The sequence below is a fragment of the Camelus dromedarius genome, chromosome 2 (assembly GCF_036321535.1).
Source record: "Camelus dromedarius isolate mCamDro1 chromosome 2, mCamDro1.pat, whole genome shotgun sequence".
NCBI lineage: Eukaryota > Metazoa > Chordata > Mammalia > Artiodactyla > Camelidae > Camelus > Camelus dromedarius.
The window spans coordinates 65,417,519-65,442,861 of NC_087437.1; the positions used below are offsets into that span (position 1 = coordinate 65,417,519).

The window sequence follows — 25,343 nt, forward strand, 5'->3', positions numbered from 1 at the left end:
CTATTTTATTATTTCAAGTTTGCTATATAAATTGATTCATATAGTATTTAACCTTTTAAGATCAGCTCTTTTCACTTAGCACAGTTCTCTTGAGATCCATACAATTTGTGAATCTTAATAGTTTGTTCTTTTTTACTGCTGAATAGTATTTCACGGTATAATATGCCACATTTTGTTTAACTATTCACCTGCTGAAGGACATCTGGATTTTTTTTTTTTTTTTGGTTTTTATAATTAATGCTGCTAGGAGCTCTGTATACAGATTTTTGAGTAAAGTTCAGTTTTCATTCTCTAGGTACCTAGGAGTGGGGTTGTTAGATAATATGGTAATTGTATTTTAACTTTCCAAGAAAATGCTGATCTGTTTTCTACAATGGTTTTACCATTTTTCTTTTCTACCAGTAGAGTATGAGAGTTCCAGTTGATCTGTGTTATCTTTATCATCACCTAGTTTTGCTAGTATTTTTATTTATTTATTTTTAAATTTAAATTTAGTCAGTTTACAATGTGTTAATTTCTGGTATACAGCACAGGGATTCAGTTAAACATATATATATTATATCTTTTTATATTCTTTTCATTATAGGCTATCACAAGGTATTGAATATGGTTCCCTGCGCTATACAGTAGAATCTTGCTGTTTATCTATTTTGAATACAGTAGTTAGTGTCTGTAAATCCTGAACTCCCAATTTAACCCTCCACCCCTACTCCCACCCCGGTAACCACAAGTTTGTTATCTATGTCTGTGACCCTGTTTGTTTTGCAAATAAGTTCATGTCTCATTTTTTTCTCAAGATTTCACATATAAGTGAGAACATATGGTATTTTTCTTTTTCTTTCTGGAGTACTTCACTTAGTATGACAATCTCCAGGTGTATCCATGTTGCTGCGAATGGTATCATTTTATTTTTTATGGCTGAGTAATATTCCATTGTGTATATTTACATATATATACACCACAACTTCTTTATCCAGTCATCTGTTGGTGGGTATTTAGGTGGCTTCCATGTCTTGGCTATTGTAAATCATATTGCTATCAACATTGGGGTGCATGTAGAGTTTTGAATTGGAGTATCCTCTGGATATATGCCCAGGAGTGGGATTGCTGGATCTATTGGTAACTCTATTTTTAGACTGTTAAGTAATCTCCATACTGTCTTCCATAATGGCTGTACCAAACTACATTCCCACCAATAGTGTAGAAGGGTTTCCTTTTCTCTACACCCTCTCCGGCATTTATCATTTCTGGAATTATTAATGATGGCCATTTGACTGGTGTGAGGTGATAACCTCACTGTAGTTTGGATTTGCATTTCTCTGATAATTACTGATATTGAGCATTTTTTTCATGTGCTTATTGGCCATCTGTATGTCTTCACTGGAGAAATGTTTGTTTAGGTCTTCTGCCCATTTTGTGATTGGCTTGTTTATTTTGTTGTTGAGTTGTATGAGCTGTTTGTATATTCTGGAAATTAAGCCCTTATCTGTCACATCGTTTGCAAGTATTTTCTCCCATTCTGTAGGTTGTCTTTTCATATTGTTTATGATTTTCTTTGCTGCACAAAACCCAGTATTTTTAATTTTAGTAGTCTAATGGGTATTTAGTGTTCAAATTTACATTCCTCTAGTGGCTAATGAACAGTATGTTTTCATGTGCTTATTTACCATTTGTATATCCTCTTTGGTAAAGACTCTTTTCAAGTAGTTTGCCCATCTTTTAACATAAATGTTTCATTTGGAATAATTAGAGATTGAGAGGAAAGTAGCAAAGATAATACATAAATTTTTTATATTCTCCTTTCCTAGTGCATTATTATTAACTGAATTCTATACTTACTTCATATTTCACCAGTGTAAAAAAATATTTTTCTTACAGTTTTTATTGTGGTGAAATGTATATATAACCACTCAAAAATGTACCATCTAGTGGCATTTAGTACATTCACAATGTTGTGCAACAGTTACCACTATATAGCTCCAAAACATCTTCATCACCACAAAAAAATAACACTGACCCATTTAGTAGTCACTGCCCATTCTACTCTTCCCTAGCCACTGGTGACCATTAATCTTCTGTTTCTAGGGATTTACTTATTCTGGATATTTCATATAAGTGGAATATCATACAATATGTGGCCTTTTATGCCTGGCTTCTTTCACTTCATGTAATGTTTTTGAGGTTCATCAATTTTATAGCATGTGTCAGTACTCTGTTTTTAAAATAAAACATTTCAGAATTGTAGTAAAATATATACAAAATTGGTTAAAATGGTAATTTAAGCATACAGCTCAGTGGTATCAAGGCCATTTGTATTGTGCAACCATCACCACCAGCTATCTCCAGAACTCTTTTCACCTTGTAAAAATGATACACATTACCCATTAAACAATAATTCCTCATATCCCCCTCCCCCAGTGCCTGGCAACCACCATTCTACTTTCCTTCCCTAAAAATTCGACTACTCTGGGTACCTCATATAATTGGAATCATACCATTTGTGTCTTTTTGTGACTGGCTTATTTTACTTAGCATAATATCCTCAAGGTTCATCCATGTTGTAGCATATGTCAAAATTTCTTTCCTTTTTAAGGCTGAACACATTGCATTGTATATTGCACACACGTTTTACTTATCCACTGATTTACTGATGGCCTGTAGATTGGGTTGCTTCTACATTTTAGCTATTGTCAATAATGTTGCTATAAAGGTGTGTTTACAAATGATCTCTTTAGGACTCTATTTTTAATTCTTTTGTGTATATATCAAGAAGTGGATTTGCTGGTCATATGATAATTTCCATTTTTATTTTTCTGAGGAGCTACCATAGCAGCTGTGCCATTTCACATTCCCACCAACAATGCACAAGAGTTCTAATTTCTCCTCATCCTTGCCAACACATTTTCTTTCTTTCTTTCTTTTTTTTTTGATGGAAGTCATCACCTATTGGGTGTGATGTCATATCACACTATGGTTTTGATCTGCATTTTCCTAATGATTAGTGATTTTGAAGATCTTTTCATGTGCTTATTGGCTATTTGTGTATCTTCTTTTGAGAAATGGCAATATAACTTCCCATTTTTAAATTGAGTTGGTTTGGAACTCCAGGAGTTCTCTGTATATTCTGGATAGTAGATGCTTATCAAATATATAAACACAACTGATTTCTGTGTGTCTATTTTCTACCCTGCAACTTTACTAAATTCATTTATTAGTTCTAGTTGTTCTTCTGTGGATTCTTTGGGATTTTCTGTCTAGAGGACTGTGCCATCTGTTAATAGGGATAGTTTTACTTCTTTTCCAATTTAGATGCTTTTTATTTCTATTTTCTTGCCTAGTATTTCTGGCTAGAACTTCCAGTACAAAATAGAAGTAGTAAAAACAGGCATCCTTGTCTTGTTCTAGATCTTAAGGAGGAAAGTTTTCAGTCTTTCTTCCTTGAGTAGGATGGCTATGGGGATTTTTTGTTTTTTGTTTTTAAATAAATGTGCTTTATCAGTTTGAGGAAGTTCTCTGCTATTTCTAGTTTTTTAAAAAAATTTTTATCATAAAAGAGTATTCAATTTCTTCAAGTGTTTTTTCTGCACCAATTGAGATGATCATGTGTGGGATTTTTTTCCCTTCAATCTGTTAGTGTGGTTTTTACATTTTTAACTTTCTTCTGTTGGACCACCCTTGTATTTCTGAGATAAATCCCACTTGATCATGGTATATAATCCTTTCAATATGCTATTGGATTCTGTTTGCTAATACTTTGTTGAGACTATTTGCATGTATATTCATAAGGAATGTTTGTCTCTCATTTTATTTTCTTGTGGTGGTCTTTGTCTAGCTTTGAAATCAGGGTAATGCTGGTGTTACAGAATGAGTTAGGAAATGTCCCTTCTTATTCTATTTTTTGGAAGAGCTAAATATTTGGTAGAGTTCACCAGTGAAGCCATCTTATCCTGGACGTTGATTTGTCAGGAGGTTTTTGTGACATATGCTGGAAGCCTTTTTCTTGTAAGTAAAGTAATTCACTTTTTATGTCTATTGACATGTGAGACATTTCATCATAGTTCTGTAATTTTAAAAAACCACATTTAGTACTTTTACTTAATTTTCTGGGAGACAATTTACTTACTACCCCTCTCCCCTTCTTAAGTTAATGTGCCAATTTCCTGTAATGAACTGCTTAAAAAGAAGCCTTGGTCTAGAATGGAGTGAAATAGGCAAAAAAAAACAAACATATAAATACATAGATAAAAATTTTTAAAGACTGCTGTTTAAAAATCCAACATTTTCACCAATTATATTCAAACAGAACACACAAATGATATTGGCATGATATGTGTTTTTAGTGTTTCCTTGTGGTTGGCTTTCCTCACCATCTTGCAAGTAACAGAGCTGCAGTTGTAGTTTGTCATGCTAGATCACAGAGGTTCACTCAGTTTCATATTAGTTGAAGGCCCTGGATGAGACTATAAGGTCTTGGAATTCCAAATTGCAAGACTCTATTGATTCCTATAGGGCAAAATTCTGATAATTTTGCTTGTCCACCTCATAATTAGGTACCTGAGTGATACTATTCTGGTGCAGCATCTCTGAAGCTGTAATGCAGTCCTTGATTGTGACTCTGTTGTCCATGTTGTGGAAGTGTTCTATGGCTAACATGTTGTGCTGGATGCTATGTTTTGGAATTTCTAATTTGGAGAATAAAGTCAAGCTGTAAAGGTCATCTTAGTTAAAGAGCACTGGGTACATTCACAGCCAGCAGCTACAAAACTGTTCTCTGAGACAAATAATACACTCAGGAGTGGCAGGAACTCTGGTTTCAGATTGAAACTTGAACAATATTTGAGACATAAGCAGTAGACATGTGCTGTAATGGCTGACCCAGGGCAGACAGCTCCCACTGGCAGGGAAGTTGAACCTGGGACTCAGCCTCCAGTGCCACCAGACTCTGACATCAGTTAACCAAAATGCATCTTGATGCCCTATGGCATACTGGTTGGCTTTTCATCAACTTTTTTATTGTATGCAGAAGCACTCTGCTTTTTAAGTCACATGATCCTGCTGTCAGCAAAACACTGTTGAGATCCCAATCCAAACTAAGGACAATTGAATGAATTGGCTTTTTAGTGTGCTTGCTTACCCACTTGACATTTTTATACTCAAGTAACAAATTATTCTTCAGTGTCCACAGCAAATTTGTTCTTCAGAGAGGACCACTTCACAAAAGTGGCTGCATGATTAATTTTCAAAGTCACCAGGGCTAGCTTCCAGACACCATCCTTCTGACTCCTGCAAAGGACAATGTGGTCATGCTTGAGAGCCCTATCAATACCTGTGATGCCTCTACTGTGCTCCTGGAGTTCATGTGGTTTCACCCATTGGCCCCCATTCCTCTTATAGATGTGAACTTTGCAGTTATTGCTGCTAAAGGCAACCTGAGTATGATCCCTGTTTTAGGCATGACAGATGATTGGCTCTCGTAAAAACTGTTGCAGAAAAATATTTTTGGTGTCTTTAAAGGTTAGGAAACAGGGGTCAGGACAGTCCTGACAGGCTCAGAGCGGAGAATTTGAAGACTAGTCAATCAACATGAACAGGGTTTGTTCCATTCTGCATCTTTTATGAAGGTTATTTCTTCCTCCTCTTCCACTTCCTTCTCTGTTTTCTATAGTTCCTATCACTAATATGGTCTGTATATTTTTTTTTTAACATGTATTGTCCTTTGCCTGATTTTTGAAGTTTTGGGGTATTAATTTTTTTTAGTGGTTACTTTGAAGATATATTCTTAATTCTTCTTGAATTGCTATATATGCATGGCATCAGTTGACTTCCCCTTATGATAGGGAAAATTAGTATAATTCCTCTTTCTATGTTTATTCTTGTTCTCAATTCACCAATTAATCACCACACTTAGATACAGAATTATTTACTCTTTCGTTAGCAACTTTAACCTCCTCTTTACCTTCCCTAAAATTAAAAATTACAATATTTCTATGTTATGGATTTTAAGTTTACATTTTATTCTGTAATCATATTTGCCACTGTTGTTTAACTTTACTTCTACAATTTAATAAACTGATCACTCCCTGTCCTTTGACCATGGCCTCTCCGTGCATGTTTTCATTGGTTGGAAACCATCCTATAGCAGATATTTAAAGATTCATGGGGGCCTGTGTTTCATTTACAGTATTCTATGATGCATATATAACACTATATTTATAATGTTACGGGCATTCATGGTTTGAAATTTTAAAAATTAATTCATTTTTTAGGTTACTAATTCAAAATTATTAGGAAAGAGAAATTGTACTTTTTGTTCCAATTAAGAAACAAGATAGTTTTTCACCAAGTGTTAAAATGTTAGGTATAAAGCAATTTCCCACAATTCTGGCAATTACTTCATAAAATACTAACTACGTAAAGGTTCTAATAGTATAAATGTCCAATGTATGAGGTTTTTACTGTTACTGTCATTATTTTACTATTACCGTTATATTGCCACTCCATTTGAAGATTGTTGTAATAAAGAAGTTACATTAGTATCGAAAGCTCTCCAACACATTGTCATTTTTCCTTTGTCTTTAGTAAACAGCTCACATACACAAGTCACTAATACCTTTATACAGATGACTGATATCTGCCACTTTGAACCTGAGATCCCCCTTATACTCTAGCTCAGCATTTTTTTCTTTATTTTTAAAATTGAAGTATAGTTGATTTACAATATTGTGTTAGTTTTAGGTATACAGCAAAGTGATTCAGTTATATATATACATATTTCAGATTATTTTCCATTATAGTTTATTATAAGATAATATTGTTCTCTGTGTAACAGTAAACAGTCCTACATTTCTAATTGCTCACTGAATGGTTAACATGGACATCGCTGAGCAACTCAAACTCACTTTCCTTTCCTCTTAAACCAGGTATTCTCCATGAGAGTTACTCTATACACTCTGTAGTCACCCTTGACTCCCCCTATTTCCAATGCCTTATCAGCTCTGCTCCTCCACTGTTTTCAGTCCCTTCAGTTGTAGAGTCTCTCATGGTAGCTTCTCTCCTTTTCATTTTCATTGTTGTTATCCTACTTCTAGCCTTCATTTGACATACTGCAATAGCTTTTTACATATCTTTCTCCACTAATAGATTATACATTACTGGAAAATAATCTTCCCAAAGCCATGTTATAAGCAATTCAGGGTATATTTTACACCAAAGTTTCATGTTGGAAGAATTTACATACATAAAGACATTTATCCTCTTTCAGAATCCTTGTAATTTTTTTCCTGTAATTTGTGGGAAATAAGTTTTAAAAATGAAATTACATTGACAACATACTTAGAAATAGGGAATGAAATTTTATTGTGAATCCTTTCAATTTCAAAAAAATCCTTTTGTAAAGTGATAAGCACTTAATTATTTTATCTTTTATATGTGAGTTTTCATAATTCATCTTTGCTTAAAGTATGCATAAAATAGTGAGAATGAAGCAACTGGGAAGGAGATAATTGGAGACTTTGAAAGACTGACATTTGTAGAAACTGTTTATTAATGTTTATTAATAACAACCATGCCTAACTGACCTCCAGATTAAAATGAAAACTAAGAGCTTTCTTTGCTACTTCTAATATAGCAGTGGGTTGGGAATCTTTTTTATTTTTCCTTTATGATAGGAAATTATGATGTGTGAATATTATCTGAATGAATATCAAAATGTGTGTTTCTCTAGAGAAAAGTGTTCTTTAAATAGTCTTCATTCAACATCTGTCACGGTACATGCTATACAAGATGAAAGGCAGTTGTAAAATTACAAGCTTTGCAATGACATAGTTGATTTAAATTCAGTTTTGCTATTAGTTGTATGACCTTAGATACATTTGAATTTTTCTAGCCTTAATTATTTGTAAAGTGGGAACAATATTACCTATCTTATCTCAGATAATGTGTTCAAATCTTACAGTATAGCGTCTGATAGGTAGTAGGTCAATAAATGAAACTAGAATGTTGATTTTTCCTTTGACATCAGTTACACTAGTAAAATACTAATTAACTTCATAACAAGTAGTGAATATATTAGTACTTTGCATTTTAAAAATACTGTAACATAATTATCCAATTTAATCAAATTCATCAAAGATTATATGTAATCAGATTTTAAATGTAATAATTTATTGACTAACAGTTACTTAATTTAGATACAGTGAAATGAGGTCTGTGAATATGCTCCATAAACTTGGGGTATTATGTTCTGTGATGTAGGTTCAAATCCTAATTATACAATTTATTAACAATATAACCTCTGTTTCTGCTCTGAAATAAAAGACTGGGGATAGTGATAACCATCTTGGGGTTGCTAAGAAAATCAAATCAAATAATGTATGTGAAACAGCTTTGTATACCCTAAAGCATAATGCAGGACTAATTATTGTATTTTTCTTATTTTAACCATGACATTAATAGGATTTAATGCTACAACTTTAAGTCAGAATAAAGGAGAGGAAAATAAAGGTAATTAAATTAAATTTCAAAAAAGGAAAACAGTTTTGAAACAAGCAGAAAGTTCTTAAAGAAAAATTTATGAAAGCCTATTTAATAAGACCTTATTTCAGAGTTAGAATCATGAATAAGTCTGTGACCACCACAAAAAATAAACTAAAGTGAATCATATTTCCTATAAATTTCCTAAATGGCAAGAACTCTATTCTTTTTGGTATTGGATTTTGTTGTTGTTGTTGTTAAACAGCATTAATTCTAAATGATACTAATATACAAAATAGGAAAAATAATTCCAGAAAAAACGATGCTCATTTACATGAGTACAGTCACAAAGGATCCATGTACGTGACTAGTCAATGTTTAAAAACATTTTCACAATTAAATAAACAAACAAAAATACTTTGGCGTGTAATGATTTATAAAACATAATTTTGTAAAATGATTGTTAACAAACAAAATGTTGAATGCTGCCAACAGAACTGTATGGTGATTTTTAAGAAAGCTTTTTTTGGAAAGCCATTAAACACTGCCATCTACAAAACTTGTTATTCATGGACTGGTTGGTTAAAATGTTCAGCCAAATGAATGCAACAAAACTTAAAATTGTTGGCTTTTGCCTACCGTACCAAGATCAGCCTTAAGATCTGTTGGCAGACTTAACTTTCTTGATCCTTTAACTGAAACAACAGAAAAAGGAAAAAGGCAGTTGTTAATATATAAAATTAAAGAGGAGTGTGAGGGAGCAGTATGTTTTACAGTAAAATTATTAAGATCCTGATGAACATTATACTTAGGGAGCATGTATGGAAGCAGAAATACTGTTCAGTGATAGTTTGTTGTCATTCAGTAGTAAATATTTAACATGCAAGCAGAAATATGAGAAAAGCAATTGTTCTTACAGTAAATAAGTAAATCTTTTACGTAGTTTTTTTCACATGTGGCATGAGAAGTGATTTCTTATTTATTTTGGAAAGAACCCAAAATCAATTTCAGATAAATCTAACAGGTAAAGAAATACTGCAACAAATGTATAAGCTTATATCATAAATAACAATGATAAGGGTAAAAACTGATGTACTCCGTAAATATTTTTTTGAAATAGAATTCTATTATCGGTGTAATGTGATGTAGTTGAGTAAACTTTACCATGCCTATGGCAGATGAAATGCCTTCAGTACTGAATACTAAATGTTAAATTCAGTAGATAAGAAAAATCTGGAAAATAAAAAAATTTGAAAATAAATTTAATTGTATTATAAATCAAGCTGTTAGAAAATGAAAAAACCAAGAAAACTCCTATTATTTATTGAAAACTTGCCTCATTATCTGTTAATAAAAATTTTACATTGGGCATCGGTAAAATATTTAACTGGAATCTATGTTATCACATAAAGAAAGGCATTGGGGGAATCATGTTAAAATATTTTCTGTCAATACTTATATTAAGACTCAAAATGATACTACCAATTAATTTATACCTTGTAGTGAGTGATCTTCTTTACAACTATGAAAGTTATTTTAAAATAAAGATGGAAGATAATATAGCAGGAAGAACACTCAATTTAAAATCAGAAAACATGGCTCACAAATCTCTGAATTGTTAACACCTAGTTATAAAACTGAAAAATCCCTTCATCAATTTGCAGCTTAATCTTCTTATCTTTCAAATAATATTCTTGATACTATCTCTAATATTTCAGCTAGAATGATTGGAATACATCTTATATTTTATAAAACCTAAATATAATAGAAACCTAAATATTACTTTTTGTGAGTCATGAAATATTACTCATATCTTGATTTTTTTTTCTTAACCATTTAAAAATTAAAAACCTGTTCTAATTCACAACTCATAACAAAACAGGTGGCAAGCTGGATTTGGCCTGTGGGTTGTAACTTGCTGACTACAATATGGCATGCTAAACAACTTACTAAAGGAAATCTAAGTATTATCATTCTAATAAAAACAATAGCAATAGGCAGTTGTCTCTATGAAAAGTCATTAAATAATTCTATTAAGGAGAAATCAGTAAATCAAATTACAGTAATTTGTGTTTAGAATTAGCAGCACAGATTGTATTTATATAAAAACATGGCAAACTAAATAAATATACGTGGTATTTGTGCTTCAGAAGAGGTTGCAAATAAAGTATATTTTGTAAATTGATACATAATTCAGATGGACTTAGGGAGTGGAATGTTTACTATTTAAAATCTTTCACTTAATTTTGAAAGTAGGAAGTAATTCTTTATAATGTAAGGATTTGTTCCATAATTTATCCTTTTAATTTTCTATTTTGTTTTAAAATGAGGTGTTGCAACATATCTATACAGTATTAATTACTTCAAAAATGGATTACAAAGATGCTTTCAAAAAGAGGGCAAACAGTCCCTTTCTATTAGCCTAATATCTAATTTACTGTGGCTCTCAGATCTGCTCCACTCTTGGGGATATGCTCTCCAATTTATCACCTGCCTTTTTGGCTTCCTATAGACAACTTTCTACCTGAAAATTGGGGGCCCCCTTACAAACCCTATCCTCAATTGTATAATTCGGGGAGGAAAAGAGAATGATTAGATGGTGTGATTAATTGGTGAAGTTCTTTAATAACAATGTTAATAACAACTCTCCTGTTATTTATGCACAGAGTAATGTTCTCACTTGTCCAACCACTAGTAAACTACTCATCCTTCAAGACAGCTGAAAAATCACCATCTTTCTGAAGGCAGCTTCAAACTTAAGGCTTCATTTGGTGCCATTATCTTAACTTTTCATAGCATCTTGTGTACCTCTCTTCTATAACACATTTTGTTATACTTGATTTTTTTTTTTTTTACTCTACTACCAGCTAACATCCTGAAACTGAGTTCTCTAAAGACAGGGATTGTATCCCTAATGTCTAATCAATCTCTGTACAGCAGTACTTCCTAAGAGTCCACTGTCTTTTCAAGAGTGACATCACATATTTGATGCATAATGGGCTTATTCTCCCAAAAAATCTGTCATGCTGTGTATCTTCACACAGAATACTATCTTTAATCCTTCAACACCTTGAAAAACTACGTGTCTTGGCTCACAGTAATACAGAGAATAGTTCCATAGATGATCTGGCTATGGGGCAGGGAATATTGCTGCATCAAGTATTAGACTTACAACAGTTTGACTTCTTATGGTCCTAGTCCTGTTAGATTCTGGGAAAATTGTCAGTAAATTCTTGCTACTTTAATATGTTTTGGCTTACATTTTTGAAGATAAAAACAAAATTAAAAAGAAAAGAAAGAAAATTCATAACTGTGCACTAAAAGGTGAATTTTATCCTAATGTAAATTATATGTCACTAAATTATATGTCACTATTTTAAGAAAACATAAAATTTGAAATAAAGTGTCCCCCACAGATAGGATTTAATCACTTACCTAATCACATCTATCACATTACTACTTACCTAGAAATTGTTAGGATGGCATGAGACCAAAGGTGACACAAATAAGTGACAGTATTAGCTGATGGCAAAGTACATATTAATATTAATCTATAAATTCAGGCCTAAAGATCAGGTGATGGCCAAGCCCTACAATAGCACCAGATTGTAAATCTTTTCAAGACTATTCATCTCTACTCCTAGATTTTCTGCCTCCCCAAAACAGATTAGTTACAGTAATAAGGCAGGGTAGTCTGATGGTTTACCATAGCTTATACCAGAATGAGGTCATATGCTCAGCCCTAAATTTGAACAGAACTTCAGGCATTACAACAGGGTTTTGCCTGAGAGACTTCAGTATGTCTTGACTGTATTTTCTATCATCTGTATATTCATATGCCTTTTTTTCTAATTCCTGATTCAATTCAAAGTCAATGAATAGTGCAGCCTGGATCATCTGAGGAATGTTATATTGGCTTCAAATAAGTTTTAGTCAGATCCTTGATTCCACATTTGAATCAAAATTTTAGGAACAGAGTGTACCCTGAATCAGTCTGAATATGGCTACTACTTTAATGGGAAATAACAAAATGCTAGGTTAGAAATTTCTAACTCAAAGCTTCTGATAAGTTGTTTGTTGATTAGGAACAACTGTATTGACTTTTTGATTTCATGAAGTATTTCTAGTTTGTTATGTCTAAGCTACAACTATTATTTGGAAATTTAGAATAGTCAGGGAGAACAAATTCAGTCTCTTTAGGCCATGGATGTTCATCACTGCTTTTATAATAACCGCTAATATATATTATTGAGAATCTATGTTCTGAACACTAGCACACAGTTAAGATTAAGAAACTTGGCTAATGTTATATTGGTAGAAAGTGGTAGGGTAAAATCAAATTTATCTTGACTCCAAAGTTATGTCCTTTCCGTTAAGAAACACAGTCTTCCTGATATAGAGATAACCACCTCTGTGGCCTAGATATTTTCTGTAAAATAAATAAATCTAACACTAAATTAAAATAAACAGTTATTTGGATTAAATGTTTGTAAAGTTTATCTATCTATTGATTAATTAACTGACTGGTTGGACTATAGTAATAAACTTCATTTGTCTATCTTCCCTATACTACAAACGAAGATAGGACAGAGGTGTATACATACAGGTATAGTTAAACCACATACATACACAAACATTTTGTGGTCACCATGCCACGGTGGAGCAATGAAAGATCTACATGCTTCTAATTTTGTGGCCATTTCCCTCTCCTTTTTTTCAGAAATGGCTAAGATACAGGCAGGCAAAGAGGCATATTTCTTGGAATTGGCCCCAGCATACAAAAGTTTAATGTCATGACTCTACTTTTCTTGCCACCTTAAAATATGTATTACATTCCTATCTAGACAATGATAATGAATCAGTGACTTTTTGTTACTGTCATATGAACAAGTGTTAAATGATCATGAAACTTTTTTTCTGTTTTGTCTGTCTTGAATTATAAACTCCGAGAGAGAACTAGGTTATTCAACACACTTTTTTTTTAAAGCACACAAAAGGAGGTCAAGTAATTTGGGGTCAGAGGACCTTCAAGTCTAAGAATTTGGGTTGGTTCTGACTAAGCCATGTCCTAGCAGAATAACCTTGGGCAAGTTATAGAATTATTTTTCCTAGTCATAATTCTCCACTCATATAAAATGAGAATTGTACCAACTTTACAGGATTGCTGTAGGGCTAAATATGATAATATACATGAAAAATACCTTGTTTGCATTCAAATACTCCACTAATGTTGATTACAATATTATAGCAAATAAGTCTTAATAAATTCAAAATTTGATAGTTTGGTGATTTTATAAACTATCAAAACTAAAAATTACTTTCAAAACCAGTTTTTCCTGGAAATTAAATGGTAAACTGTATTTCTGATGTTTCATGCAAAATATATATAAGCTTTTTTGAATCTCTTTGTTAAAACATTGTCTCTTTATAACTCAGCAATTTCTTACTTTCTCACTGCTTGGATGTCATATAATTTTGATTGTGATTATTTTTTGTAATTCCCATATTTCTTGTTACTATTTTATTAATGAAAATCAGGGGGGATGCTTAGGATTTACAACCAAATATAACTAAGTTGGGATTCTAGCTCCACTTATTTAAATACCCTAAGCTTCAGTTTTCTCCTCAGAAAAAGTCACAGTGGTGTTGTGTTACATAAGAAAAAAAGGAAACTACTGTCTGGAAAATTGTGGGTTACTATTATTTTTAGGTTCCTTGGTCACTGATTTTATTTGGGGTCTAGAACATTGGTAGGTAATACTTGTTAAAATTGTAAATCTAGTCATAACCATTCTTTAATGAATGCCTAATTTAAGACAGCTGCGCAAACTGTGTCTGATTCTTATTTAGTCCCTATGAGCAGCATCAAATATTCAATGACTGCATAAAACGTGTAGGTCCTTTCTTTCTGCTCACTATTTTTGAGAACACTGCCCCTTTGAGGCAATTCTTTTGTGGAGTTTCCATGATCATCATCATTGTTTCTGATCATAGAAAATATTTAATTGTATTGTGAAGAATTATGGAGAATTTTTACAAAACCACTCTACTTTTTGGCCCTTAGGGTTTCTCTGAATTCTCTGTTGGGCACTCCATATTTTCTTATAGGCCTAATGAAATTATCAGTGTTTAGAGTGGAAAACACCACTATTAAAAATTTTGAACATTTAAAAATCCTTCACAAAAGCATTAGGAATTACTGCTCTATATATCTCATGAAGTTGGTGTCTATGGTTTTAACCATTTTCTCCATTCACAATGAGGGATCTATGTTTTCAGCACAACAAATAAGAATAAAACTTTTGAGACAAATTGTGAATTCTAGAAAATTGTGGCGATATGAATAACTTGTTTGTAAAAGAGATTTTCACTCTCATCTGGCAAGTGATGAACCTGATTCCTCTGTCTTGCAGCTGGTATTTCCTATATAAGCCTGGTGCTGCCTGTCAATCATTTCTGTTCCAAATAACATACTACAAAAGTAGTCAAAACCTTCTTGTTTTGAAGCAATATGTTTGATTGCATGCACAGTCCTCTGAGTCTGCCTTGCTAAATACATACATACATAATACATACATACATACATACATACATACATACATACATAAATAAAATGACAGTGATGCTGTTTCCAGATCTGCTCTAACAATAGAAGAAACATAGGCAGAGGGCTAAAAGCAGGATGTCTGCTAAAAACCTATAGCAATCCTTATAATTTAACTATGAAATCTTAAAAGATGTATATATGAGATTGGGGAAAAAAGAAAGATATCTGCTAAAACCACATCTATTCAACACTGTTTTGGAAGTCCTAGCTAATTTCTTCCTTTAGAAAGAAGAAATAGAACTGTCATTTTAACAGGGAACATAATTGGATATATAGAAAATCTAAAAGAATTTACAAATTATTGAAATTAACTAAATTTATCAAGTTTTCTGGGATTAAACACTGTATTAAAAACTGTATAAAATAAGTAATTAATTAATTGTATTTTTATATTTAGCCACAAAAAAAGATAAAAAATTTACAACATAAAAATCCAATACAGAGGAATAAATCTAGTGAAAGATGTGCAAGACCTCTACAAAGCTAAAAACTTTAATTACTGAAAGTAGACACATAGACACTAAATGGAAAATTCATTATTGTTGAATATTAATTCTGACCAATTGATCTATAGATCCAATAAAACTGCAGTCACTATCCAAGTGTATGTTTTTTTGTGTGCAAACTGATAAATTTTTTTAAAAAGTTATATGGAAACACAAAAGACCTAAAATAACTATAATATTCTTGAAAGAAAACCACAAAAACAAAATTGGAGAACCTACACTGTCAGCCCTATATAAAGCTACAGCAGTTAGAGCAGTGTGGAACTGGATAAATGACAGATAAACATGGAAATGAAATAGAAAAAAGTCTAGAAACACACATATACATGGTAAAGTAGGCTAATTTGTGGCAGAAGTACCATTTTAGTGCATTGGGGGAAATGAGAGTTTTCTCATAAATGGACACCTAAATGAAAGTAATAAACTTTAACACTTTCCTCACAATAGACACAGAAATACATTTCAAGTGGAACTTGAACTTAAAAGTGAAGGTAAAACAATATGGCTCCTAGAAGATAGGGAAATAGTTTTATGACCTTGGGGTGGACAAAGATTTTTTAAAGAACATAACACATAAAGCACTAATAATAAGAAAATATTGATAAATTGAATTATATTAGCATTAAAAACTTCTGTTTATCAAAGATCACCTGTAAGAAAGTAAAAGGTGAGGCACAGAATGGGAAAAATATTTTGTACTGTATACATGCAACAAAAAGACGTCTATGTATGTATCTACATACATACACAGAATTCCTTATAGTGAAAGAAAAAGTTGGCAACATAGTAACAATGAGTAAAAGACTTGAATATCTTATAAAAGAGAATGTTAAAAATAGCCAATAAACATAAAAGTTCATCAAAATCATTAGACATCAGGGATATGTAATTCATTTTAATTCCACAATGAGATAGCATTATGTACACCCCAGAATGACTGAAACTGAGGGGAAAAAACATTGGCAAGTATCTGTAACAAACAGAACTTTTATACACTGTTAATGGAAGTGAAATTGGTGCAAGCAATTTTTATTTCTAATTTTTTAAAATTTTTAGCAGAGGAGGTAATTAGGTTTATTTATTTTAAATTGGAGATATTGGGGATTGAACCCAGGACCTTCTACCTCCTAAGCAGGCACTCTACCACTGAACTATACCCTCCCCACAAGCACTTTAGGAAACGCAATAGCATTTACTGAAGCTGAATATATGCATACCCTATGACCGCAAAACTCCACTCCCAGACACATGTAACACAGAAATGAGTTTATATTTGTATTAAAATTGTACAAGACTAGTTTTGTACCAGTCTAACAGCTTTACTTATAATAGCCCCCAACTGAAAACCACCTAAATGTTCAGTAATAATAGAGTCCAAAATCCACAAAACTAATATTATGATAAAAGTCAGAATCATAGGTAAGTTTGTGAGGGTTAGTGGATGAAAGGGGCATAAGGGAGGTGTCTGGGGTTCTAGTAACATTTCGTATTTTGATCTGGGTATGTTTACATGGAATATTCATTTGGGAAAACTAGTCTACCTTAACTCTTAAGAATTATGCACTTTGAGATTTATATATTATACCTCAGTTAAAAAACAATTTGCCCCAAAAGAGGTAAGCCAAGGTATACAAAAGAATTACAAATAAGTAAAGCAAGAGTTGTGGTATTAACAACTAGGGTGAATTCAGGTGAAGGACACAATAGAAATGAACAATGGTGATTAATGGTAAAGAATGCACTTTTTGTGGATATATTTTTGAATATTTATACATAAATATTTTAAAAAATAAACAGCAGACACAAGGAAAAGTAGAAATATGCTATTAATACAATATTTTAATTCACCTTTTCCACATCTTTGACAAGTCATTAAAATATAAGTACGGACATGTATGACTTAAATAACATAATTAATAAGGTAACACTTAAAGCTAACTGATGCCACACATTTACATTAAATAACTCTTGGGCCAAAGAAATATAAACTAATTGTCTACTATATAGAAAATGTTAATGCAACATAATTTATCAAAAGTTATATGTTTAATGCATATTCAAAGGAAAATTTAGCCTTGTTAACTCACATCAGTATGTAAGAAATTATAAATGAATTAAGCATCTACCACAAAAAGTTAGAAAGGGAAAAATAAAATGAAGGAAAGAGGAGGAAATGAAGATAAAAGCAGAAATAAGTAAAAAAACCAAAAAAATTCAATAAAATCATTGTTTGGGTTTAAATAAACAGCAAAATAGATCAACTATTAGCCTAATTAAAGAAAGATAAACTCTCAATCTTTGCATATGTACACTGTATTTTTAGAAATTTTCCTAATGAATTTTTTGTCTTTTCCAAGAAAGTACAAATATACAAAATAAGTAACTATAAAGGATAAATGACTTGACAGGGGAATTTTTACCAAAACGTAAAAAAAAGTAGATAACCAATAGTATTTAAATTGTTAAGCATAAAGAAGTCCTTAAAAGATCAAGGTCTGATTATAAAAAAACTTCACTAAGACAAGATATACTATAAGCAAAGTTAAAAGTTAAATTGAGAAAAATATTTGGATCTCATGTCACAAAGGGAAAATCTTCTCAACTTATGAAGGGGATTAATTATTATGAAAAGAACAAACAACACTATAGAAAATGCACAAAGTATAAGACTAGATGATTTACAAAAAATTATTTAAAGAGCTCTTAAATATATGAAAAGGTATCAATTCACTTATAATGTGCTTATAATTTGTGAAAGATAAATTGAAACTGCACTGACATATCCCTTTTATCAAACAGACTTTCAAAAAAAAATAATAACCAGTATTTGCATATTATTGCAGGAAGAAGAGAAAACTGTTGTAAACCCCAAGGAGAGCAATGGGGAGTATTATGATTAGACAAAGTGTATACTCTTTGACCCAGCAACTCCGATTTTAGGAATTTAGATATACCTGTTAGATACCTGCATACATTTAAAGTGAGGAATGTACCAAGGTTAGTCACTGTAGCATTTTTGTTTGACACAGGCAGTAGGATGGTACTAAACTAAATGTCCTTTCATTGGTGAAATAAATTATAATACATGCATGCAAATTAATATCATATATAAGAATGAGAAAATACCTTATGCAATGGAAAGCAAGATACACTGTAAAGTGAAACAAACAAAGTATAATGAAATGCATACAATATACTACTTTTGTATAAAACAGAAAACAAAAAAGAACATGATATGCAAAATGAAATCGAAGAGGGAGAAACGGAAAACACAGACACCCGTTAGAGTATTTTCGTGATATTCTAGGTATAGTGTAACACCTAAATTAGAATGATGCCAGAGGAAATGCAAAAGAAAGGGTAAATGTATGAGAACATGTCTAAAATAAAAGCAGTAACATAAGGATTAAATAGATATAATTAAAAGAAAAATTTACACAGGATACAACTAGGTTCTACTCAGCCTACATTCCTGAAAAATAAGAATAAACAACTAACGACTCAAGGGAGTAAACTGAAGAAATACCAGAATTCTAACTGAATTTCTAAAAGTCAAATTTCACTGCTTTTTAAAGAGATTACTAAATGTTTATAAATTTGTATGAAGTTAAAAATAACTTAAATAACAATGAATTATTTTTTGATACGCTATGAAAAAAGACCTACAATTCAATGTCAAAGATAGACCTAATGTTTTTGGTGTTTAAGAATTTACACATTACTAGATATATACATTATAGAAAAATCAGACAAATAAAAATTTAAAAAAATAAGCAAATCATTCACAATGTCACCACCCAACAATTTCTACTGTTAACATCTTTTTTCACATACCCTAAAGACTTATTCCTAAGAATCTTGATACTCACATTTTTAATACATTTTAATAGGTTCACACTTTATTTTGATTTTTTTATTTCTGACATGTATTACCATTTTTTTCTTTGCTAATGAATATTCATGTTTCAAAACTATGGTCCAGAAGAATGGTTTCATACGCTTCTGTACCTATAGTATATATTTCCCAATAATTTAGCTCTAGCTGTAAGACAGAGTTTCTGTGTATTACCAATTTTTACTTGGCATTATTACTATATCACATATCTGCAAAATAACCTTCCTTTAAGTGTCTTTAAAATATTGCATTCGTACCTCTGATCTTAATTTTTGGGGAAGGCAAAAATATTTAAGATAATTATTTCTATTTTATTTTGGAATCTATTTTAACTTATGATTAAATTTCAGAAACAAAATTACATCTAATTACTAAAGTTATAAATTTCACATTACAAGAATAATGAAAATAAGGCAGTAGATTACTGCAGTGAATTACCAGAGCCTGAAAAATACCACTCAAGTTTACCTGAAGTGGGAGACTTGCAGCGCTCAAGTTCCAGGGGAACTGGAGTGTCATTCAGCTCAGTTAAACCTAAAAATGAAATGATAAAAAATTAGAAATTTTCCTAACATTTCATAGATAATTCTTATTTCTTAATTCCTATAAGTTTAAAAAGATTTTTCCCCTGTGAAAACTTTTCTATGCTCATATTATAATTATTTTGAAAAATTTTAACAATAATACAGAAAAAAATAAGGAGCAATAACTGATATGCAAAGGGTAATTGAACATGATGGTAGAAAGATATAAAATCTCTTACTTTTTCATATGAAATAGCCATTTTAATAAATGATTTAATTTCACTGTAAATAAACCAAGAATAATATAAATTAGAAGGGCTTTTTTTAAAAGATCTAATCAGATCTTCCACTTTCAAGAGACACGGTTACTGGTTTTTTAAAAAACCTTTAAGGAGATGTTACAAATTAAAAACTTTATAGTTAGTTATAAAAATGCAGTATTGTGTAATAAATACTAAGTGATGTGTTCAATGGTATCAGTTGCTTCTTATAATAAACACTGTTTTTCTCATTTCTAATATTTCTTATTTTCTATTGTCATTTCTCTGACAAATAAAAGGATAGGCACAATAGAATAAACATTTTGTAATTCCCACTACCTGTCAGTCTGCATTCCTATGGCATTCATAAAATAACCTTATGGTTTTCCTACCGTTGTTGGAAGGTTTCACATATTTTTTCTCTGTAAATAAATATTCAGTTTCTGCTTTAATGTAAATCCCCATACCCAGGAGTACTTAAGAGCTATTGTCAATTACCAAAACTGTCTTTATTTATATTCCTTTCCACCACCCCGTCCTCTATATAATTTGTACCAATAAACCTGTAGGTTCAAAAAAATCAGAATTTTAGAAAAGATCCATTGTGACAGCCTAGCCTAACCCTATGTTTTATAAATAAGAAATTGTCAGTTTGAAGAGTTTAAATTATTTAAGGTTTCAGAACTAAGTAGTGCCAAAGTTTAAATAGAATTCTTTATATATTTTGGTGAAGAGTTTTTTGTCAGAAGTAGGTTATTGTGAATATTTCCTTCCAGTATGTGAATTATCTTATCTTTACATTTTCTTAATGAAAATGACTTTTAATGAGCAGAAGATTAATTTACCTTAAGAACAATTTATCTGTTTTTTCTTTTATTGTGAATTTTTTTTTATTTCTGTATAAGTAATCATTGCCTACCCCATAGTGATAAAGATATCATTCTTGGTTTTCTTCAAGAAGCTTTTTTAATTTTTAGCTTTCATTTTCAGGACTATAATTCACCTCAAGTTAATTTTGATTATGGTATCAGGTAGGGATTATGGTCTATTTTTACCCTCTATGTATTAGTCCAGTTGTTCCATCATTGTTAAAAAGATTTCCCTTCATTGATTTTTATTAGAGCCTTAATAAAAAATAAATTGGCCATATATGTGTGGGTCTACTTCTGGATTATCTATTCTGTAATAATTGGTCTATTTGTGTTTTTCTGACTACCATACTATCTAAGTAATGCAGGTTTATAGTACATCTTGAAATCAGGTAGTGAAATCCTCCAACTTTGTTTTTTTCCAAAAGTGTTTCAGTTATTCTAGATTCTTTGTTTTTCTATGTACATTTTAGAATCCGTTTGTCAATTTCTACAAAAAGATACAGTAGGTTATTGGACTGTGATAAATCTATAGATAGATTTGGTTGAATAAACATCTTAAAAATATTCACTCTTCCAACCCATAAACATGGTATTTTCCTCCATTTAAATAATGTTTAAACATTTTCTTTCTATAGATTTGAGTATAGAGGTCTTGTATATGACATTTTCCAAGTCTTTTATTTCCTTTCTGGCCTTCTGCCTAATTCTTGTACGATATTTGAAAGTGGAGTATTGAAATTTCCAGTGATTATTGTTTTGTCTATTTCTCCCTTTGATTCTGTCAGATTTTGCTTCATGTACTTTGTAGTTCTGTTGTTAGTTAGGTGCATGTTTATAATTATTATATCTTCTTGCTATATTGACCATTTAATCATGTTTTTTTTAACATTTTTATTGACATTTAATCATTTTAAATGTCCCTCTTTAATTCTAGCAAAATTTTTTGCTTTAAAATCTATTTTGTCTGATGTTAGTAGAGCTATTTCAGCTTTCTTACGGTTGCTGTTTGCATGATCTTTTTTCCATCCTTGTACTTTCAACCTATTTGTATCTTTTTGTGTTACCTTCAGACAGCACAGAATTGATCTTGATTTATTTAAAAATCCAGTCCAACAATCTGTGTTTGGATTGGAATGTTTAATCTATCCACATTTAATGTTATTATTGATATAGTTGGATTACATCTGTCATTTTACTTTAGGTTTTCTGTATGTCTCATGTTTCCTTATTCCTCGAATTCTTACATACTGCTTTGTTTATCATTAAGTAAATATTCCCTAGTTAACTCTAATTTCTTTAATACATTTTTTCACTATGTTTTTCGAGCTCTTCGTGGTTACTCTGAGACTTAACATGTACATTTTATCAGAATCTACTTCAAATGTGTACTAACTTAATTCCAGTGAGATACAGAAATGTTACTTTTTTATAGCTCCATTTTTTCTTTCCTTTTTATATATTCCTGGTATACATATTATATCCATATGTATTACAAAACCAATATTATATTGTTATAATTATTGCTTTATATAATTTTATGTTTTTTAATAAAAGCTGAAAGAAGAAAGGAGAACATATTTATAAAGTTTGTATATTAACCTGATTTACTGTTTCTGGCTCTCTTCATTTGTTTTGGTAGATCCGTCTGGTGTCATATGCTTACTCAAATACAACTTTGCTCCTACTCAACTCCTTTGTTTTGTTACTGGAAAACATATTACATTTCTATATATTATAGACCTAACAATACAATTTCATACATATTGTTTCATAAATTACTTTTTAAATCAGTTAAGATAAGAAATATGCATTTACTCTATTATAATTACATAATAACCCTAACAGTGTTTTTTCCTCCCCCATCTATTCAGATCTTCTACCCATTTTTATTCTTTTTTTTTTCTTTTTGGCTATTGAGTTGTATGAGTTCTTTATACATTTTGGATATTAACCCTTATCAGATAAAATATTTATAAATATTTTCTCCCATTCAGTAGATTGCTTTTTCATTTTATTGATGGTTTCCTTTGCTGTGCAGAAGTTTTTTAGTTTGATGTGGTTCCACCTGTTTATTTTTATTTTGCTGCTTTTACTTTGGTGTCAAAGCCAAAAAAATCATTGCCAATACCCATGTCATGGAGCTTACCACCTATGTTTTTTTGTAGGAGTTTGTGGTTTTGGGTTTTATATTCAAGTCTGTAGTCCATTTTGAGTTAATTTTTGTGTATGGTATGAGATAGTTCCATATGGTCCTTTTCATAACTTCCATCTCTTTGTTGATATTCTATACTTGATGAGACATTATCATCATAGTTTGCTTTATGTCTTTAAGCTTGGCATCTTTTAGTTCTTTAAACATATTTTTAATAGCCACTATTAGGTTTTTGTTAAATCCAACATCTGGGCCCTCTCATAGGCAACGTCTGTTACCTTGCTATTTCCTGTGAATGAGACACACTTTCCTGTTTCTTTGCATGTCTCATAATATTTTGTTAGCTGGACATTTTAGGTAATATAGCAATTCTGGATACTGATTACGGATTTCTCTCCCCCTTCTCTGGTTTTTATTGTTGTTATTTGCTTGTTTAATTGTTTAGTAACTTGGCGAGACTATTTTAGTTTAGTTTATTTTTCTTACGTTGTGAAGACTTTGATGATGCTTCTCAGAGGGTGCAGCCTTCAGTGTACATACAGTTACCTGGGATAGCCGTGATTTTAGCAGGGCTCTCTTTGACTGTCTCTTTCCCTGATCTCTCTGGCAAGTTGTCTGCCTCTGTTGATATCATTTCCAGCTATTAGATGTCACAGTCACAGCCAGGTGATTGCTCTGTTGTTTTAGACAATACCCTAGGACATACATTATTCAACATTAAATTTGGGCAGGGGTCACATTTGAAGCCAATCTTGAGGTCTGTTCAAATCCCAGGAGAAGTCTTCTTAGCAGTCTCTTTCCTAGGTTCTCCCTAGTGAACCAGCTCACCTATGGTCTAGCTGGTTACTCTTAATTAAGACGAGGTACCTGCCTCCTATTTGATTTCTATCAGATACGTCATTGGTTTTGAGGGCATTTTTAGGCTTGAACTTCCCAAATAAATAAAGCTAGTTCCTTTGGGAAGAGCTTCAGAGTTCACTGTTCTTACAGTGTCTCTTCCTCTGGGCAAATCTTCTGAGTCACTAGTTGGACGTGGGCAGGGGGTGGTTACCTCTGATCTCCTTAGCTTAACTTTTTCTTGGCATGAAACCTCTGACCTATGAGCAAGCTGGGGTGAGAACACTCAGGGCCTCATCGTTTTTCACTTGGAATAACTGGAGTAGAACTTCTGTCCTATTAGTAGGGAATTGGAAGGGGAAGGGAGCCTCTGACCTCTTGGCCACACTCCCCTGGAATTTGGACTTTCCATCTTGGGGTTGGAGGGGACAAGAAACGCTGGCAACCTGAAGGCAGGAAAAGTATAGTACAAGTTGTGGCTCAGGTCCACAGACTATCACTTTTTACTAAGTTTTAGTGGATTTTATTGAATAAATGTTTCTTCATTTTCTGTGTCCTCTTAGGACAATTTCTAGAGAGTTTAAGCGATTGGTTTTTTTAAAAATAGTTTTTACCAGTTACTGCTTTCTCTCTGGAGATTGTCCATGGTGCTTCCTAGGTTGCTACCTGAAAGTCTATCCTGTACATGGTATTTTAAAAAATAAATACATTTCTCAAATGTTTGGTGCTATTATGTAGAAATAGAATTGGTTTTTGTATACTGACTTGTATTCATCATCGTTGTGAAGTTCATATATTGTTTTTGTAGCTTTTCTGTAGATTCCTTTGGGTTTCCTACATATATCATAATATCACTGGTGAATAAAGTTTTAATATTTTCTTTCTAATCTTTACTCAAGTTATTTTTTACCTTGCTTTTGTCCTTACTTCAGTCATCAAATACAGGGTTGGACAAAGATGAGAGTGGACATAATTCCCTTGTTACCAATTTTAGTGGAAAAACATTCAATATTTCAATATTATTTCATAATTAAGTATTTGTAGGTTTTTCATAGATGAGCTTTATTCAGTAGAGGACATATTCTATTCCTGGTTTTCTAAGAATGTTTATATAAATGTCAAATTATGACAATTTTTTGCATGTACTGAGATGATTATATTTTCTCCTTTATTATGTTAATCAGGTGTTTTGCACTGATTTTTCAAATATAAAACTTA

The 25,343-nt window shown here is 31.6% G+C and overlaps 1 protein-coding gene and 1 pseudogene across 6 annotated transcripts in view; both read right to left on the bottom strand.

The window, feature by feature from the left end:
• The window catches only part of STXBP5L (syntaxin binding protein 5L), a 290,279-nt gene that overhangs the window by 44,459 nt on the left and 220,477 nt on the right, over positions 1–25,343 (bottom strand). For all 6 annotated transcript variants that reach the window (XM_064494778.1, XM_031455025.2, XM_031455017.2 and 3 more), the window contains one exon: positions 19,949–20,014. In XM_064494778.1, the coding sequence (XP_064350848.1) occupies positions 19,949–20,014 (66 nt within the window). The remainder of the gene's footprint in view (positions 1–19,948; positions 20,015–25,343) is intronic.
• On the bottom strand, positions 4,301–5,455 carry LOC105090338 (actin-related protein 2/3 complex subunit 1A-like; annotated as a pseudogene).